This window comes from Erigeron canadensis, chromosome 1 (assembly GCF_010389155.1).
Source record: "Erigeron canadensis isolate Cc75 chromosome 1, C_canadensis_v1, whole genome shotgun sequence".
NCBI classification, from domain to species: Eukaryota; Viridiplantae; Streptophyta; class Magnoliopsida; order Asterales; family Asteraceae; genus Erigeron; species Erigeron canadensis.
Genome location: NC_057761.1, coordinates 12776755 through 12797967, shown reverse-complemented (window position 1 = coordinate 12797967; position 21213 = coordinate 12776755). Strand labels below are relative to the sequence as shown.

At 32.4% G+C, this 21213-nt stretch overlaps 1 protein-coding gene across 1 annotated transcript; it reads left to right on the top strand.

The window, feature by feature from the left end:
- Window positions 1–4452: 4452 nt before the first annotated feature.
- Window positions 4453–8903, top strand: LOC122584218 (protein TPX2). Its single transcript, XM_043756437.1, has 15 exons — window positions 4453–4699; window positions 5279–5361; window positions 5446–5501; window positions 5786–6272; window positions 6343–6453; window positions 6527–6646; window positions 6727–6900; window positions 6972–7115; window positions 7193–7348; window positions 7433–7567; window positions 7650–7859; window positions 7940–8106; window positions 8195–8363; window positions 8437–8531; window positions 8610–8903. The coding sequence occupies exons 1-15, from the start codon at window positions 4552–4554 to the stop codon at window positions 8716–8718; spliced, it is 2364 nt and encodes a 787-aa protein (XP_043612372.1). The 5' UTR covers window positions 4453–4551; the 3' UTR covers window positions 8719–8903.
- The last annotated feature ends 12310 nt before the right edge of the window (window positions 8904–21213 follow it).

Genomic DNA, 21213 nt, shown 5'->3' with positions numbered 1-21213 from the left:
CTTAACTATATCATGTTTAAAAAAAATAGCAACAGTAATCTTAATTAAATTACTAGGATTAAAGCATAATTTTTGCAAATGTCACAAGAGAATAAGGAGTGATTGGGATTTAAGGGTATTATAGGTATATTAGGTGGAAATGTTTAAATTAATAAATGAAGAAGGGGGTAATTTAGGTAGTTCAAATCATCTTTTGAGATTTAAAAAAGAAAGCAAAATGCTTAATAAGATAATATATATATAAATATAGATATGGAAGCTGTTTTTTACATAATATAATATAAATATTGATATAGACAGATATATACTATAACTATAATACTATGGGGGTGTTTGGGATTACTTATTGAAAATAGATTATGCGTTTTAAATAATTAGAAACAGATAATTAGCTGTAACAAAACATGCTGCTGAAATATAATGTTTGGATTTGATTATGATGTTTGATATCACAATAATCAAATAATCATCTATTTGAGTGTTTGGCAAATATGTATACTTTTAAAAGTAAACAAGTAAAATGACAAAAAAGAAAAAGACATTAATCAAATTATAACATATATAAAGTATTTCCACGTGAACAGTGAATCAAGTTGGTTGGCTGCTGACTCAGCAACCTGCCTGCATGTTTAGTTTTTTTTTTTTTTTTTTAATTTTAATGTTAAAATTAACGTGTTGTGTAGTTTGTTAGCTTAACTTTTTGGGTTTTATATTTTTCATTTTATTTAGCGTAATAATATTTTAGTCCTTCACAGTTTTGTGTTTTAAGATTTACGTATTGTTTAAAGACATGTTCTTTTTATAATGACAACAGTTGACATGTTAAAATTGTTGCTGGCCCAGCCGCCTGCTTGCCTACCTACCTACCTACCTGCTTAATTGTTTTTATTTTTATTTTTAATGTTTAAGTTAACGTGTTGTGTAGTTGTTAACTTAACTTTTTGGGTTTTATATTTTTCATTTTATTTAGCGTAATAATATTTTAGTCCTTCGCACTTTAACCAATAAATCCTTTTAAGACATTTTATTTTTACCAATAAAGCTATATGTTTAACGATTCATTTACGTGATGGAACTTTAGTCTATTTTATTTTTTACAATCAAAGTTTTTAGCTTCTTATTTTTATCTTCTAAGAACATTATAAGTTTATATTTCACCATCAAAGTTTTATATTTTAAGATTAACGGTGTACTGTTTAACGATGTGTTTTTTTGTCTAATGGTTACGGCTTTCATGTTAGAATTAATTACCCGTATTCAAGTCTGTATATGATCGTTCCCTGGCCAACGGCCGGGTATAACACTAGTTGTTATTATAATGAAACTGCAGTTGCTGGCTACGAAAATCAAGCATAATGAAAGGGCTAGACATGCTTATGCCTTATAACAGTTGCTTTATATGGTTAAAGTAAAGTGAACAAAAAAAAAAGACTCGATATTTATCCTTATAGCAAATTCGGTTTCCAACATCTACATTCACCATCATATGTGATGATAAAACAGTATACATGACAAAAATACCTGCACACGACATAGTCAATGATAAAAGACTCCACCAACAAAAACCACTACCAAGAAACCATAGCCATTATCCAAAGACTAATTGCAGAAGCAAAGGGTTGAAGTCTAAGCAATAACAATAAATAAACTAGTTTGGACATTCTGCATTAGTAAAGCAATGCCTATTTTTTGTAAATTGAAAAGCAATATCAATAGTCTAGATATTCTGCATTAGAACAGAAAATGTCGAATTATGAGTTGGTAAAAAAGACACCACTAGTCTCGAAACAAAGGCTCGTAAAACATATAATACACCTCCAAATTTTTGACCTTGAATTTGGCAAGTTCGGTACTGCCTATAAATTGAAGAAAACAATATTTTAGCACATAATTAGCGTAAGATTGTGAAAAACTACTTGATCAAACATTACCTGTATTTTTTCATCACACCACTCATACGTTGCTTTTATCGTTCTTTTCACATGATCCCATCCAAGCCCGGATCCAATCCTCACTAAACGATTGTATATCTTCCAATCCCTCTTCATTGACTTCAAATGGTTTTTAAGTTGCAATTTAGTGAAAACTTTTCCCGTGCGCGTTTTTAGGTTATTTTCTATGTTCGTCCACTTAACCTTATTGAAGTGGCTCCGAGGTCTGTTACCACATATGATTTCCTTGAGACACAACTCAGCAAATATGATATGACCGCTAGAATCCCAAACAGTTTTTCGAGCAACAACCTTGGTTGATGTAAGCTTGCGTGTATCATTTTCATGGTTGAAGTCCATTATGTGGCTAGCAATAATATACACAATTTAATTTGAAAAATAACGTAAAAAGATTTGAACTTTTGTACTCGTATCACATAGTCATAAAGTACAAAGTAGTGTTGTATCATCTCGTTAAAATTGGTAATCATACCTATTAACTACATATATGTCAATATATCAATAACAAGAACAGGACAATCATAGCTTATTCACAGAAGTAAACAATGAGGTTAACAAGGTATAGGTACATGAATGAATAAAAAGTGGATGACGTTTATAAACAATATATGTTTTTACCATTGAACAAACAGACAACACTAGTAATTAATTAATCATAGAAAAAATATTACTAATTATACAAAGAGTATACAAACAATTAGATCAACAAATCAAAATAATACTCTGTAAAAAAATATAATAATATGAGATCTGATAAATAAGTAATATAAGATGAATCTTCAAACCCTTAGATGTCTAATTAAAAAATAATGTTTAATATTTGCTGGAATCCTTAGATGTTAATAACAATTGTTTGTATAGAAAACTTTGATGATATCGAAGAAGATAAGTTTTTAATAAACAATGAGGGGCCGTTTGATTCACATATTTTTTTTTTTTAAGAATTGAAATCTGTTAAAATAATTAGAATTTGAATAAATTGAAATCCGATTAAATTAGAATTTGATTGAATTATAAACTTTTGAATTGAGTGGAATTGAATTAAATTCGTAATATTAATTATAAAAATAATTAATAATAAAGATTGAAATATAATTTTTAGTTTGCAATATTAATACTTTTTAAAAAATATAAAAATCTATATAAATATTATTAATTTTTTATAAAATAATATTAAATTTTATAAACTAAGTTTGTTTTTTAGTAGATTTTTTTTTGTTAAATAGTTATAAATTTTTATAAAATAATAAATTTTTTTGTACAATAATATTTTTATTTATAAACACTAATATAAATATTAATTTTTTTTTTTTTTAAACTAATATTGATAAAAATTGTATATATTATTTTTTTGTATAAAATAATAATTTTTTTAAATAATATTAAACTTTACATGCTAAAATTAGATTTTTATATAAAAAATTACTTTAATAAGTGGTAATAAACTTTATAAGTATTAATACTTTTTTATAAAATTTTGAACAATTTTTAATTAACACGAAGTAATTATTAACAATAATATTAATAATGTATTAATATTAATAATTATAGGTTTATAAATAATTTGAACAGTAATCATAATGATAATAAATATAGTTTTGAAATATATTATAACAATTTTAATAACTAAAAAATAATTAAAAAAGATTTAGTTTTATCAAAATTTAAATTCCAAAGGAATTTCAAACTAGAATCTTCAATTCCATCATATGAAGGAATTTGAAGCAATCCAATTCCATATGAACCAAACAACTAATGGAATGGAATTCGAATTCCATTCTCTCAACCAAACAGGATATGGAATGAAATTTAGATTCCAATTCTATCAAATTCCTTGGATTCTGCGAACCAAAAACCCCCTGAGTAATTAAAAACCAATTGCCTTACCAAATTTTGCAAGTGACAAAATTGAATAAAAACAACAGAGCAATTGTATTAAGAAGAAGAAGAAGAAAGATATGAATATTAAAGGGTAGATACAAGGTCTTCAAAGGGTATTGAAGTGAATTTTGTGGCGGAATTAAGATTTTAGAAAACCGTGTTTTTGTGCAGTAGGGGAAGTTACTTATGGGAAATAGCGTTTTGCAATATTGTAGAAGCAAAATATTAGCTTTTTGATTTTATTTTTTTTACCCAAACACAAAAAACTAAAATTTTTTTATGTCTACAAAACGTGAAAATCTAAAAATCTCTTTCATAATTCAATCCCAAACACCCTATAGTGTGGAAATATTTTACGCATAATCTGTGCATTTTGTTTGGCAGGAAAAGACAGCAACTAAGTATGGAAACAATGCAAAAACTAGCCGTTGTAGAAAGCGGTTGTATTATTACATACTCTCTCTTTCTCTGTATTATTTGAAATAAGAAAAATAGAAATAAGAATAAAAGAAATCCGACCGTTGAAGAAGAGAAAGAGAGATATCGGAACGTTATATCTTACTTCTTCTTGCTTCCCCCAAATTCCCTCCCTTATATTCATTCATTCATCATCCCTCCACACTTTCAAATCTCAAACCCTAGATCTAATAATAATAAATAATAATAATAATAATAATAATAATATAATTCAGTCTGTATCTGATATCAATAAAGAAGAATGATGGAGGATGTGACTACTAATGTTGTTGATCCAGATTACGAATTCTCGGCACCCAGATTCTTTGATTTCATTCAAGGAGAAACTCAAGACCAGATTCTTCACGCACAGCTTTGGTTCGATACGGCCCTCACTTACGCCCCTTCACGTACGTTTCTTCCTCTTTCCCTTTAGGAATTGGGTATTCGGGTTTTCGTTACTAGTCGTTTCGATTATATGCTAAAGGTCTGATCTGCTATTCTTGATTTGATTTGTTGGTTCTGTGCCTGGATATCTATTTTAATATATATTGATGAAAGGAATTAGGTATTTGGGTTTACCTTGCTAGTAGTTTTCGATTGTAAATTACAAAGTCTGATCTGCTTTTCTTGATTTCTGTGAATGGAATTCAATTTTATGTATTGATGATGGTCTATTTTTGGTTCTTTCTTTATCTTCCCTAAAGGAATTAGGTATCCAGGTTTTCGTTAGTAGTCGTTTTTGATTATATATAAAAATCTGATATGCTGTTCTTGATTAGTCTAGTTTTTGTTCCTTCTTTAGCTTCCCTTTATGAATTGGGTATTCGGGTTTCCATTACTAATCGTTCTTTAATCTTTATTATAAGTTAAAAATATCTGAAACTTCTCACAAGGTAATATATGTGATCTGCTGTTCTTGGTTATAAATGGAAGTTTCATATATTGATATGATGGTGTGCTTAGTCTATTTTTGGTTCCTCGTTTAGCTTTTATGCATAAGGTCAAGACTACAAGAGCACTTGAGATGGAGAGCCTTTGTGATTTTACACAATCTGAAAATTCTCACATGGTAATATATAACCAACTAGCCAACCTTGATTTACACTTAACTGGTTTGTATATACAAATTGAAATCGTTTTGCTGATTTTGCAGGATTCTGAATCAACAACTTCATCTATCAACATCAATTCAGGACCAGAGAAACAAAGGTATATATTATATCTCTTCTTTATGCAACTTTAACCACCCAAATGCCAAACAGATCTTCTCTCATAATTTTAGCATAGGCAACAACAATTTGACTCTAGTTATCTTTCTATACCTTTTTACATTAATCATTGCTAACATGGCCTATTTCGACTAAGACCAGGTTGAGGCTTGCCGTTTTGATCCAAACCCAACTACCCGGCCATTTTGCCACCTCTAATTTTATCAATTTTGATTATATACGTACATGTATTTACTAGTGTCTCGTTTTCTTTCTAAACAAAAGCAATGAAAAGACTGAGAATAATACTGCTGAAAAGACCGAGAATGATACTACTGAGAATAAGGAAGCAATTGCCTCCAAAAAAGAAAACAACAATAAACAAATGAAGATATATGTTTATTCGCCTCAAGACACAGTAGGAACTTCTGCAATTGTTGATAAAAGTAAGACGACAAAAAGCACATACCCTTCTCAGGAAGCAGCACCAACAAGTACTCCTAAACCGCAGATAATGGACTCTCAAATGTATAAGAATGTGCCGCAAACAGAGTCAAAGAAGCAACAAACAGCAAGAAGGATTGCTAGTACAGTCAAGAATCCATCAGTACTCAAATCGAAAAATCAATTACAACCCGAAGGCATTAAAACACCAGCTGTTGTCAGAAAGGGTCCAATTCAATCTTTAAATATGGTAGCTGCTACTCCCAATCTTGCTCAAGAACACCAAGCCATAAAGAGGCAGAAACTTGAAGATGGAAAGAAAAGACAGGTAGATGTCTTGTTTATGGTTACAGTTGTGCTCTCAATACATATAATTTAATAATATTTAAAAATTTCAGATTTTGAACATCAAATCACAAACCTTCCACCACAAAGAAAGATCTGGTGTTGTTAATGGGAGCAACTCCAGCTTAGCTACCCCATCAAGATCCCGAAAGGAGGAAAGAAAGGTTTGTGTGAAGCTTGTGAATTCTAATTGTTTTATTTTGATGCAAACTTTAATTATTTTATTCCAATGTGAAGATGTATGTTCGTGAGCCAACAACGTCCGTTCCGTTTGTTTCAATGGCTGAAATGATGAAAAAGTTTCAATCTGGCACAAGGGATATGAATCTGCCTCCTCGTCCTTCTTCAATCTCAAATGTAAATTTTGATAATGTTATCTTATTAATAAATTTGTTTCAAGCACTTGTTCATTTCTTATCAACGGTATGTCTTTTTAGGGAGCTAGCCAAGTGATTCCAAAGAAGCCGAAATTGACATTGACCAGGCCAAAGGAACCTTCATTTGAAACTTCTCAACGTGTTCGTTCTGTAAAACTCAAGAGTTCAACAGAGATTGAAGAAGAAATGATGGCCAAGATTCCAAAGTTTAAGGCCCGTCCAGTCAACAGAAAGGTATGTTATTTTTGCAGATTATGTTATCAAAAATCAAAGTGTGTTTTTGTTGAAATCAAATTTTTTAACAGATACTTGACGCTCCAACATTGCCTGCAATGAAAAGAAGTACACCTCAGCTACCTGAGTTCCATGAATTTCATTTGGAAACAATGGAAAGGGCTAATCAAAATGCAGAAACATCAACGGTTGCCTCAACAGAAGGAGCCCCTCATGTAATGGACTCAGAATTGGAATTAGACATATTTTTCACATTAGTATTATATTTGTCTAATGGTAGTTTTTATTGCAGATTCACCAATGGAGGCCTCATCTTACAACACCCAAGACACCCACTTTACAGACATTATTAAGAGCAAGACCTCCTAAGATTAAAAGTACTGAGGAACTTGAGAAAGAAGAACTTGAGAAAGCTCCCAAGTTTAAGGCCAGGCCTTTGAACAAGAAGGTATATACATATACAATATGAACACAAACACCCACTTTAGATTATGCTTTGCAGTACTTCACCTCATTAACTTTGTTAATGTAGATATTCGAGAGTAAAGGCGAGTTGGGTCTGTTTTGTAACAAAAAGAGACAAGTTACCATTCCTCAAGAATTTCACTTTGCAATTGATAGAAGAATTCCAGCTCCAATGCCGAATGTTGCTGACGTGTTTGACAAGGTTGGTAGGGATTTGGAATTATTATGTCCCCCCTTGTAATGTAATCTACTAATGACTTGCTTTTTTTTTTATTCTTTTACAGCTTTCATTGTACTCAGAGACCTCAGAGACCAACAAACAGAGACCATTTCTTAGGAACACTGCACCCAATCCTTTCCATCTGAAAACTGAGGAAAGAGGAGCAGAGAAAGAAAAGAGATTTGTGATGGAAGTTATTAATAAGCAAATTGAAGATGAGCAGGCTAGGATACCCAAAGCCACCCCATATCCATATACTACTGATTACCCAGTGGTATGCAAGCTTCTTCTTTTTCATTTCGACAATTAGTAACTGATGAAATCAGATGCAAGTAATTTCTTCTATGTGTGTAGTTTCCTCCAAAACCGGAGCCCAAACAGTGCACCAAGCCAGAACCCTTTCAGTTAGAGAGTTTGGCAAGACATGAAGAAGAAATTCAACGAGAAATGGAAGAAAGGAGGAGGTTGGAGGAAAAAGATGCGAGGTTGAGAATGTTCAAGGCTCAACCAATATTAAAGAAGTAAGAAAATGTTTTTTTCCATCAATAATAAGATCTGTTGAGATGTCTATTCATTCCAAATTATGCTGACTTTTAGTCAAATTTTCAGGGATCCTATTCCTGTTCCTGAGAAAGTTCGTAGACCTCTTACAGAGATTCAGGAGTTCAATCTACTTGTAGAACACCGAGCTGTCGATAGAGCTGAGTTTGACCAAAAAGTCAAAGAGAAAGAGATGATGTACAAGAGATATAGAGACGAGGCAGAATCCGCAAAGATGGTATATATCACACTTTCTATTAGTGAAACTGTTGCAATTGTGATAATTCAACTTAATTAAATTTTATGTGCAGATGGAGGAAGAGAAAGCTTTGAAACAACTAAGAAGGACTTTGGTTCCTCATGCGAGGCCTGTGCCCAATTTCAACAAACCTTTCTTACCCAAAAAGTATGATGTTTTAACTAGTATAGATAACTCAAAGTGTTTTACATTTTGCCATAACTGTTGGCATTTCAAATGTTACAGGTCATCAAGAGGAGTCACAAAACCAAGATCACCTAGACTGAAAGTCGCTGAAAGAAGAAAGATGGTCGTGGCTGCAGCAATCTCAAGTGCAGCATCAAATATGAGATAATCTTTGGGTGTGCAAAAAAAGTCGCAACTTAGTTCAAGAACTCTTGAATATCATATAATCTGTTAACTTTAGAAAATATGTCGTGTTATTGAAATTGTTGGTGGTGTTTGTACTTAAATAATCTGTTAACTAGTTCGATCACCTTCGAATGTATGGTTTGTGATATAGAGAAATCTTCGAAAGTATTTGACTTCTGTCAGTAAAAACATTCCAACTGTTGACTTAAAGGGACACTATTTATAACAAACATCAAACTAGTTACGGTTTTCTATTACTAGTTAAACGGTTTTTCTAAAAAATAAAAAAATAATAGAAAAAATAAAACATTGATGATCCATACACGATTTTATTTTTTGTCGTATAATGCCAATTGCCAAACATCTTTTTTACAATGCTGGATTTGAACTATAAAGTAAGGACCTTGTAATAGATCGCCTATAGAATCTAATAACTACTTAGTCGAATAACTTTGTCTATTAATAAACCTTGCTAAGGCAAAATAACTAGTATCGTCAGAATTTCTACAACGATTTATATTATAAATTATTTATATTAATACAAAAAGTATTCTTCAAATTTAAAGAAATTTGAAAAGATCAAGAAATAAGATTGAAAAAGAGATTTAATAAAATTAAGATATCATCATTCTATAGTTTTAAAAGAACTATTAACAAATTATATTTAACAGAAAAAAAAAATCATGTACAAGTTTAATACATTCATACATATAAGTTGTATAGTATAACATTGTACACATCAAATCAAAATATGTCATGGTATTCAACATTTTATATATATGTAATATATATATATTGTTGGTAGAACTGAGAGAAAAAATAAAATTAATTTCTCATCTTGACCGTTGAAATTCATTCCATCCTTCAATCTTACCCATTCAAAATACTTTTATATTTTTAGTAATATATTAATCATGTTTGAAAATTGAAATCCTCCTGATGTTCAGTTTTCGTCTTCATCTAAACCCTTATTTGTAGATTTTGATGAATACTATTGATTGAATTTTTTTTTTACTTATGTGAGTTTAATTTTATTACATAAAAATCACTATGTTATGCTCATAATTTTCCTACTGAGGTACTTTATTTATGATGAATCCTAGAGATCGAAGGTACTCTTTCTATTACTGCCTTAAAAGATATAATTTTCTTATTAAACCTTCAATGGACATTTACCGGTGCTTATGACGTAAAAACCATATCGATCACTCTCATCATTTGATACTTTTTATTTATAAAGTTGACTCATACATTCTATTGAATAAAACTTATACGCACAAACTAACACATGAAGACTTAATTAGTATGTATCTACATATGTTGTGTTACGTTGAATATGTACTATGTATTTGCTCGAACTACATAAAGTGCTATGTTCAGAATTTGGACATTTTGTTCAATTGCTTTAAATATTTATCCAGTTTAGGTGATACATGTTACTGACAAAGTGACCAATGTGTCAAAGTAAATAAAATTAAAATAATTACTTGTAAATGGTAAAACATTTTTTTCCCATGCTGGTATTAGAACATCTTTAACCGTTTACTTTTTTACTTACATTTTTTTCTGCCATACAACATCGTCTTCTCATCACATTCAACTTCTCTTTTTCCTTTTAATCATTCATCTTCAAATTTAATACACCACAATAATTGACAAAACGTTTAATCAAAATACAATATCTAATATACAAATAAAAAAATTGACCCACACTCTACTTTCACCCTAAGAGAAGAGTTTCATCTACCTCCTTTCACCTTAACCTTTCAGGTACCCTCCACAACCATTCACCATATTTACGTAGTTATTTCACCTATATGTTTCAACTACCCTCACTTACTAATGCTCTTACTAAATAAAACATTTTTTCATATAGGTTTCAATTTTATTTTAAACAAACAAGGATAGAGAAAGATTTTTTTCATCTTTGATTACAATGTCTCTACCACTTCTTGGTGTTCGAGACAAGGAATGTCAAAGCAAAATCGACTTGTTGAAATTTTCATCGCCTTTTATTTATTTTGGAAGGTTAGTTTCGATTCAGATTTGTTGGAGAAAAATTTTAACTTGGACCTCCAACCTTCATCATGAAAAATATCTTGAGAAGAAAAACTCAAGACTCGAACCTGAGACCTTTTTTAGAAGAAATAAGTCGAATTCGAAATCCCTTCTTAGGGTTTCTTGAATTTCAACTCTAACCAAAACAAAAGGAAAATAACCTTTTGTTGAAACTAATTTAGGGTTTAACTTTGTAAGTACCTTTGACGCGGATCGTTAATAGTTTGATCCCGTTATCCAGATGTGCGGAATCCCTCTCTATAAAGTGGTGATTCACAACGAAAGCCCCTAGATCATTTGCTGTCTCGCAGATCTTCTTCGGGCTAGCGGAACGACCTTTGACCTATTAACCGGCACAAGAATGATTGAATATTCGACAAATGTTCAACCCTAATCCCTGTTAGGGTTCTGTATATATATAGAAAACTCGACATGGGCTTCAGCGAGTCAAGCTCATATTTCAGACCCAGGCCGACACCTTTACGAGGTCGTAATTGTGTCTCTGCCTTGTATTTGACCCTGCAAATACGAGGTCGTATTTCCTATATGCCACCTCGTAATTGTCCCTTCAATTACGAGGTCGTAATCCCTCTTAAGAAGATTAACTATACATTCAATACTTAAACTTAATCTAGTATTCTATGCATAATACAAAGTTCATTAATGACAATTACAATGACAAAGACATATTACAATATAAGTCCAAACAATCTAGACTGCTATTGACATAAACGTGCATTTACAGACTCCCCCTTGGCAATAGCTTCTAGACGTTAAAATAAATGTCTTCGTCTCGTCTTTGTCAATCTACTTCTTCTGCTTTCGTTTATCAACCTTCTTCTTCTTCTTCTGAACCTCTTCCGAAGCATCTACAGCCTTATAGAAATCACAGTCCGAGTGTAGGTCAATTTTCAAGCACAAACTCACTGCATTCCTATATCGCAACGCTGGACCCTGAAAATCTTTTGGAATCCAAATATTAACACTGTTCAGCTTCAGCAGATCTTTCCGACAGAAGTTCACTAGATGCAAAGGCTCATAAATCCTCAAATTCTCATGGTAACTACAATCGTACATCACAGCTTCATATGTCTTACTATCGAAATACCAACCCTCTATATTATCCAACAAATCCTTCCCAAATTTCTTCAAGGGAACTTCTTTGGAAAACTTATCCTTCAAAGTAATCATGGGCTCTTTTGTCTTCAGATCTATTCTTGACTTATCCTTGACTGTCTTGCCCTCCCGTGGATGATATTTTCTCTTTGTAGAATCCCTGATCTTGATGTCATTTGCAATCGACCTGGCAATATAGTCTGCCCTTTCATATCCACTAGGATTAATTAGTTCTAGCTTAGCCAAACACCTGAAGTCAACATCAGCAAGAGAGTTGATGGCTTCTGTGGACATCTCCAAATACTGCACACCGTCTGTTCTCCTGATAATCAGATAATTTATCTCGTTATCCCAATGAAAACTCACGATTCTTGATACAGCATTGGTAGCATAGGCTTCAACTTTTTCACCCTAGATCTTATCTTTATACTTAACAGGTCTATGCATTGCCTCAAGCTCAGCCTTACTATGCAACCACCATCCTGATTTAGCATTTGACTCTGGTTGTTGCTCATCAAGATTCATGCCAATTGGTTCTTGAGCAACTTGAGCTTCTGGATCTTGGACTTGATTTGTAGTGTCCATCCTATCTAGCTTGGCTCGAAAGTCATCAATACTAAACCCTTTGCGCTGACTATCCTTATCCACAAGCCTTGAAGCTGTAACTGGCACTTCGATCTCTGCGAAGTCCATCCAACCTTCATCACCATAGATCACTTCACCCTCTTCCCTTGCAGTTTCGGTTGTCCTGGAAGACCCTACCATATCAACTGCAATCTCAGTCAATGACTCTATTGCCTTGGTCAGATCTTCTTGATTAGCATTTCCCCTATCCTTTGCTGCATCCGGGTCTTGATTTGAATCGTCATCTTTCTTCTTTGAAAGCTCATCACCCTTATAGCCTAGATCCGGTAGTAACTGCTTCTCAACCAAAAACTTCTCAACTAAGCCATTCAAATCAGATTGCATCACACCATCTAGCATGACATTAGCAATCTTTTTCATTTGTTCAGCTACCCTAACTAATCCAGTTTTGGATTGAGTAGTCAGCTTCTCTTCCTTAGTAGCCTCCAGACGAACCGTGTCAAAGTTGGACATGAGAGTGTTAATAAAATCTTGATGACTCTTCCTCTCATCATCAAGAGCTTTCTTTAACATCTCAACCTCCTTTTCCTTTTTCTGCATTTCTTTCTCATGGTTCTTCTTCTGTTTCTCCAAATTACCAAACAAACCATTAAGTCTAGCCTCTAACACCGTCATCTTTCCTTTCATGTCAGCCATACCAAACACTGGTGGTAAGATAGGAACTTGACGTGTAGTCGCTTCAGTTCTTGGTTCGGTATTAGGCACCGAATCCCTCATTCTATGAGTTGTAGACGGTCTTTCAAGATTAACAGTCGTCTTTTGAGATCTTCTTGGCATCACTGACTCTGCAGGTGTTTCAACTAGTCTCCTAGACCTTTGTCCAAGAGCCCTACTTATCACTTCTGGAGTTTCTTTGGTTCCAACTATTCCACTAGCTGCAGTTTTCTTCTTAACCTTCAACCTTATAACAGTCTTCTTCTTCGGAGCAGGTGATATCTCCTATTTTATATATATTTATTTTACGCGATATCATTTCTTTTATAGTTAGTTTATGTATATTTTTATAGACCTTTATGCTTAATATGTGTTTTTATCTTATTATAGGTCTATACGATAAAATATGTCAAAAATGGGTTGAATTAAGACAATTAGTGGAGAAACTGAAGATTGGAGCTGAAATGATAAAAATCACATACTTGGACCAAGAAATCAAGGATTGGCTTTTGTTACTAAAACTCACGTGGGCTGCTGCTAAACATTATGGACTAAAATGGGTAACAAGAAATATAAGCTAGACTCAATCTTGTCATGTGGATCTTGGCTGGAAGCAATTTATATGAACTAAATGGCAAAATAGATATATCATAATATTTGCTTTTAGTATCATGTGAAATGGCAGGAGAAAGAAAAAGCCCAATGTGGGCCGTGAGATTCAACAAAAAAAAAAAAGAAAGAAAGATCTTCTAAAAGGTAGGTTCGGCCCAACATTAAAAAAAAAAGAGGTCGTTTGGTTTGGATTTTGGAAAGAAAGACGAGAAAGGGAATATGGAAAGTTGAAGACTTGTGAAGTCGGTTGTCATCAAACACCGACAACATATCAATATATATATTATTGCAATTAATGCGAGAGTTAGGGGGTCGGAAGCAAGTTAGTTTAGGGAATTGGACGAGAAAGTGGAGCAACCGCAAAATCCTTTAGGCTTTGTTTTGTTCGACTTCATCATCTCAACATTCAATAAGTTTCTCCTTCGACTGCGCTTCTTTTTACTTATTGTCTTTATTCTTTAGTAGCAAGACTATATTACTACACAATTATTATTATTATGGATTTTATTTATTTTATAATTGTTTAGTTTTAATTGTCTTAACATGAGTAGCTAAATTTTTCATCATCTACCAAGATGAGGTGATACAATTAATTATGGTTGCATATTTTATGAATTCAAGTTGATATTTATACGTTTTGTTGTAATCTTAATGTTTTGAGTTCTTGTGCTCTTATCTGTTGATTTGTTGATAATGTATGAATGATTTAGAGGTATCTACGTTTAGGAGTACATTGTTCTAGTTAATTGGATACAATTAATAGGTGTTGACTTGTTGTAACAAGATAATAAACGACAATAGATAATAGAATTTAAAGTGTTAACGGTTTGGTAAAATCGGTAGACGAAATTGTTTGCAATAACAAATAAAATTAGTCAATTTAGTAGGTCTTGATAGGGAAGGTGGTTACCGGAACTTAGGGATTGAACAATTGATTAATGGGTTCGGATAGGGTAATAAGCTAGGTGACCAACTAGTGAGTTCTTTGTCTAACCTCGTTATTAAATCAATATATTGAATTTGTTTTAACTTAAGTGCAACCTAAATAAGTCGTGTCATGGAGTCGAAGTAGATGATCTTTTAATTAATATTGATATTAAAATTTCTCTTTTCAATTAATTCTACGAAATTACTATCTTTTTCAAATTAACTAACTGCTTTCAAAACCAAGGTGATGGGAGTCCTTCAAATCCAAAACTCTTTTTTTAAACTGCATTAAACTCGCTTACTCTTAATCAGTCCCTGTGTTCGATCCTGAACTTATCTTTAAACTATATTGCATACGAACGGGTCCACTGCCCGAGAGTGTGTAGTAGTTAGTTCTAGGGTATTTCTTGTTTATAAATTTAAGACTAGATTTTACACATCAAGTTTTTGGCGCCGCTGTCGGGGACTGTTTTTAGGAGTTTAGTTTGAGATTTGTAGTTTGATCCTTTTTTGTATTTATTTACGAGAAAGTTACTTGCTTTATTAGTTTAGCGTAGTTTAGTCTTAAATTTTTTTTTTAGTTTTATTTAGTTATTTTGTTTACCATCTTTGCTTTTCACGGGTATAGCTAGTGTTTGTTTTACAGGCTTAGTATTATCTATGGGAACCATATGGGATGAAGATAGATTGGAGGACACGCTTAAAATCATATGGGATGAAAAGGTAGTAACCACCCCGACCATGGGGACCAAGCTTATGTCGACTATAAAGAAAGTATCACTGGACGTTCAAGTACAAGATAGCAAGAATTGGAAGCTGGAGGGACCACAATTGTCTCATTCACATTCAGATCTTGGTGACTTTAGTATGTAAGAATTTTTGAAGGAATTTATGGAGCCAGAAGATATTCTAAGTAAGATAATAGCGCAAGAGGCTCAAGAGGCTGAATTACTATCATTGTCCATGATGAAAGTTGATTCAAAAGAAGATGATTCTATGGATTTCCATCATTATCAGAAGCCTATAGGTGTGGTTCATCAAGACATGTCTCCGACTATTCAAACTGATGTCGCTTTCCATTTTTGGTTAGGTATTTTATTGTTTGGAGGTACGTATCACTACTTTTACCCCCATTTTAACTTAAGTGTGAGGGAAGTTACTCTTATTTTTAGTAAATAACGTTGGAGTCAAGCTAATGACTCGAACAAAAATTAGCGCTTCCGGGAGGCAACCCGAGGTTAGGTAATTTTATTTATTATTTATTTATTTATTTTTTCTAGCTTAAATGTCATTTTTTTTTAAATTTTAAAAAAATCCAAAAAAATTGAAAAAAATTGAAAAATCCAAAAAAATTGAAAAAAAAAATCCAAAAAGATTTTAATTTTTAGTTTAGTTTGTTTATTTTTCGTATTTAGAATTTTTAGTAATATTTTTAGCTTTTAGTTTTTCTTTTACTTTTATTTTGGTATGTTTGATGTGTTTGTTGAGTGTGTTCTAGAGATAAGAAAGGAGTTAAACGCGGTTGAGATAAAGTTTATTGCTTATATTTGGAATCAACCGACCATTTGGAGCACACATTAAACCCGAGAAGTTTCTCAGTTCTTTTACTATTTTGTTTTCTTTTTCCTATTTTCCTAGTTTTAATTAGTTTATTGTACATTGAGGGCAATGTACAACTCAAGTGTGGGGGGAGAGGTAAATAGGAAAAAGCTGGGTTATTTGGTAGCTTAAAAAAAAAAAGAAAGAAGCCCGAATGCTCACATCTACCTACACAAGCTCGATCAGGAGATAACTTTGAGTTTTTGCTTGCTTGTCCTTGTAGTTTAATTACTTTGTCATATAGATTTAATTATATTTAGTAAGTAATTGAACTATATTTCCTTTGGTCAAAAATTTTAATTTGTGAAATGTGTTTTGAATGATTAATTAGGCAAATTCCTTCTGGATTGATTATATGACTAGCACACTCTATCCCAAAACACCAAATATGTGAGATCTTGCTTCATTTTTAGTATGATAGGTGTACGGTTTTGGAATTATTAGCCTTGTAAATTTGTCCCTCTCTTAGGCTTTTGGATTTATCAGGAAGTAAGGGTCTCTAATCTGAACTATGACGTGCAAGTTTGAGGTTGATTTTCCACTTCCGTTTATTTCTTTCTTTGATATGAGTGTGCCGGTGATTGCGTTGATTCTAGAATTTGTCTTAGTTGATCGTCCTGTAGTTTGCTAGATGATAAAAAGGTAAATCTAGGATTAAACCATTTTTCTTTGTTTATTCACCCTTTGTTTATGTCATCATTGTTTAACCATGTTTGTATGCATGTGTTTAAGTAGCTAATCATATTGGTTAGTGAATTTCTTTTGTTAAACCCTTATTTGCACTCATTTTTAGTGCAAGATACACTTAGAAAACTTGTTGAGCCTAACCTTTTCGTTTGTGTTAAATCCACTTAAATATGTGAACTTTTCCTCACCATACCGATAGTCGAAATCCTTGGTTGATCATTAGTTGCCTATACTAGTTGAATGATTTGGGGTTGTCGTGATTGTGTCGGGTTGGTATGTTTCCTTTTGATGGGGGTATATTGATTTCGGCATAATTATGGAGTAAGTCTAGATTGTTCTAATTAGTAAGAGTTATGATTTGTCATAGTATTTCAAAGTTATAAAAAGGGAGTACCAATTAGGCAGGGTAAAAGTAGTTTATTAAAAAAAAGAGAAAGAATAAAAAGAATTGAAAAACAGAAAAAATGAAAAAAAAAAGAGAAAAGAAGAAAAAACGAACTTGGACTGTCAAATCAAAGGAAGTTGGTAAGTTAAATTAAACCAACAATTGTTTAAAGATTGGTGTTTTAGTTGGTACGTTTGTTTAAACCAACTAAAAGGTTCTTAGATTGATTAAACTTTTCATTTGAAGATGGCATGTGCGGAAGAGTTAATAATGGTATGTAATGGTGGTTAAAAGTCGTTTTGAAGGTCATACACCACAATGTTGTCGGTTTTATTCGGTCTATTGGGGGAGTAGAGTCAGGAGAACGTCTTTTGGGTTATGGATAGATGGCAACTAGTGATATGTGTTGTGTAGGACTAGACTATATGTAAAAATTTGTTAATTGTTGTGTTATTTCCTTTTAACACCAATTATATCCCTAACTTTCCATACACATTGTTAACTACCCTTGTAAACCTTCAGATTTGTATGTTACAACCGTTTAATTACCTCTTTTGATAGACATTATATGGTGCTTGCACCATGGCGACATAGGGACGATTCTATTACAAGCTTATGGTTAAAATATATGCATCACGACTAGGCTTCGAGTGATTGATACAATATCTCAACCGAATAGTTTGTTAATTGGAGAAAGTTAGTTGAGATGTTCTTCTTTCATTTGATTAAAGTGCTTAGTCGTGTTTTCGAGGCTTGTGGATCATTCAAATATTGTCAAACATTTCGGTTTTTCATTTAAGATTAAATTGCTTAACCACTCTAAATTGTTTTCTAACTTTCATGCTTTAGCTTCTTTTGATTATTGTCATGTTTTTGCGATCTTGAACCAAAGGATTGTTTGTTGATTTAAAATTTTATTTTGCTTGAGGTCAAGCAAAGCTTAAGTGTAGGGGAATTTGATATCGCCTATTTTATATATATTTATTGTACGCGATATCATTTCTTTTATAGTTAGTTTATGTATATTTTTATAGACCTTTATGCTGAATATGTGCTTTTATCTTATTATAGGTCTATACGATAAAATATGTCAAAAATGGGTTGAATTAAGACAATTAATGGAGAAACTGAAGATTGGAGCTGAAATGATGAAAGTCGCGTACTTGGACCAAGAAATCAAGGATTGGCTTTTGTTACTAAAACTCACGTGGGCTGCTGCTAAACATTATGGACTAAAATGGGTAACAAGAAATATAAGCTAGACTCAATCTTGTCATGTGGATCTTGGCTGGAAGCAATTTATATGAACTAAATGGCAAAATAGATATATCATAATATTTGCTTTTAGTATGATGTGAAATGGCAGGAGAAACAAAAAGCCCAATGTGGGCCGTGAGATTTAACAAAAAAAAAAAAAAGAAAGAAGATCTAAAAGGTAGGTTCGGCCCAACATTAAAAAAAAGAGGTCGGTTGGTTTGGATTTTGGAAAGAAAGATGAGAAAGGAAATATGGAAAGTTGAAGACTTGTGAAGTCCGTTGTCATCAAACACCGACAACATATCAGTATATATATATTATTGCAATTAATGCGAGAGTTAGGGGGTCGGAAGCAAGTTAGTTTAGGGATTTGGACGAGAAAGTGGAGCAGCCGCAAAATCCTTTAGGCTTTGTTTTCTTCGACTTCATCATCTCAACATCCAATAAGTTTCTCTTTCGACTTCTCTTCTTTTTACTTATTGTCTTTATTATTTAGTAGCAAGACTATATTACTACACAATTATTATTACTATGGATTTTATTTATTTTATAATTGTTAGTTTTAATTGTCTTAACATGAGTAGCTAAAATTTTCATCATCAACAAGATGAGGTGATACAATTAATTATGGTTGCATATTTTATGAAAAAGTGGGCTATACACACATCATTTTATCTCAAATCCAGAAATTTTTTCATTTTCTTATTTTTTTGAAAGATCCAAAAAGATTTTCTATTTTTATCATTTTATCTACTTTGTCTTTTAGTTACTCACAAAGTATTAGGATGAGATGCAAGGCATCGAACGCCTTTGTGTACTGCCTTTATAGTCTCATTTTTAATGTTTGTGAGCAGCTTACAATCATTTTACTCACCCTTTATATGCAAAACAATTTGTTCAAATCATGCATATATTTATTGGCAGTTTGTTTATTAAACCAAAACTTTTGAATGTTTTTCAAACCATTTTCCATTTTCTAACACTTTTGGATGTTTTTCAAACCATTTTCAATCATTTTATTGAAGTTCGGTGTTAGATTTGCATACGAGAGTTTAGGCCACTCATATAAACTCCATGATCTTGTCATCGCCGATGAGATCTAACCCCGGAGTTATATTCTCAATTCTAGATTGTGAGGGTATATGAGTGTGATGATATTTGTGCAAATAGGACATGAGGGAGTCGTCTAAAATTGAGAGGTTATGGTGATATGATGTGAGAAAGGGCTAAAAGAAACAAAAGCCCTCCCCAAAATTCTCAAACAGCTGGGTAAACACGTTTCTATTGGATTTCATTTGTTTATTTATCGATATTGAAGAAGACTTCATGGACCCAGTGAAGCAATGCACATCTTTACCTAACCACTCAAGTGTTTCTTAACAAATGCTTTTTTTATTCTCACGGAGATTTTCACATTTCTATCGACTCTTCATTTGGAAGACGTTGATATTGAAAAAGGGAGACACTCTGCTCCAGTCCCCGACTTCATTTGATCACTGTCGAGTCTAGAGCGTACTTGATATATATTTTCTTTGACTAGGACACTGAGTCTTTATATGTCTTTGTGACATTGCATATCTTTGTGATATTGCCGGAACGTTCGTAGTGATATCATAGTTTTGGTATTTCACAATGATCGAATGGAAATCCTACCAATGCTAACATCTTTTCCAACGTTGAACGTAGGTCTCACATTTTCATTTTATGATTTTGTTGAGTAAACGAGAAGTCTAAGTGACCTCGTATTTATTTTCCCAAAATTCTTTAAGGATAGAAAGGTTATCGAACGCTTTTGTGACACTGACCATGAATTACGTTCTTTAAAGGAATCTATCGGTTGAAAAGCCATAGACCGAACCATCTAGAGATAAGCTTTGTGCATTTCTCGATGATAATGGGAAGTCCTAAAAATAGTAACGGATCATTTTTATCCGGATTTCATTTCTCTTCACACAAACACAAAGAACACAAACACCATATAAAAATTGTTTTTCAAAAAATGCAACCTTACATTCTAGTTCAGCAATAGGTTCATTGGGAATTGGGTAGGGTTAATTTGGTTGAATATTGTTTGTTGTGATCTACCGTTTATGCCATCAATCATTATTGTATGATGAAACCATTTCACATTTTCATCATAAGGGGGAGAAATGATTATATGATTGATAGATAGAGTTCAAGGATATAGGTAGAATTTAGTTTGTAGAATTTGTTCGAGGATGATTGTTGTGTTTGGATGTTCAAAGGATCGTTAGTTTAGGTGAAGAGAGTGAATAATTATTGTGCTAAGTTAAGAGTTTGCTTTTTAGAAAGTTAAAGGATTGATTCAAGATCAAGTATATTCAAGATGATGTACATGGTTGATAGTTGAAATATTTGTTGGTAAAATGACCATTGTTTGTTGATAAGAAGAGTTTGAGATTAAATGGTGGTTACTTAGATAGTTAAGTTCGTTTATGCTTTGAAGAGATTGTTCATTTTTGGGGGAGCAAAAGAAAACTTATGATTTGTTAAATATGCTCCGAAATGATTGTTTGT

Excerpts from the sequence above, each read along its gene's own strand:
- LOC122584218 (XM_043756437.1), top strand. The coding sequence starts at position 4,552 with ATGATGGAGGATGTGACTACTAATGTTGTTGATCCAGATTACGAATTC. Across the intron at positions 7,349-7,432 it reads CCAGGCCTTTGAACAAGAAG|ATATTCGAGAGTAAAGGCGA; the intron begins GTATATACATAT and ends TTGTTAATGTAG. Across the intron at positions 7,568-7,649 it reads TTGCTGACGTGTTTGACAAG|CTTTCATTGTACTCAGAGAC; the intron begins GTTGGTAGGGAT and ends ATTCTTTTACAG.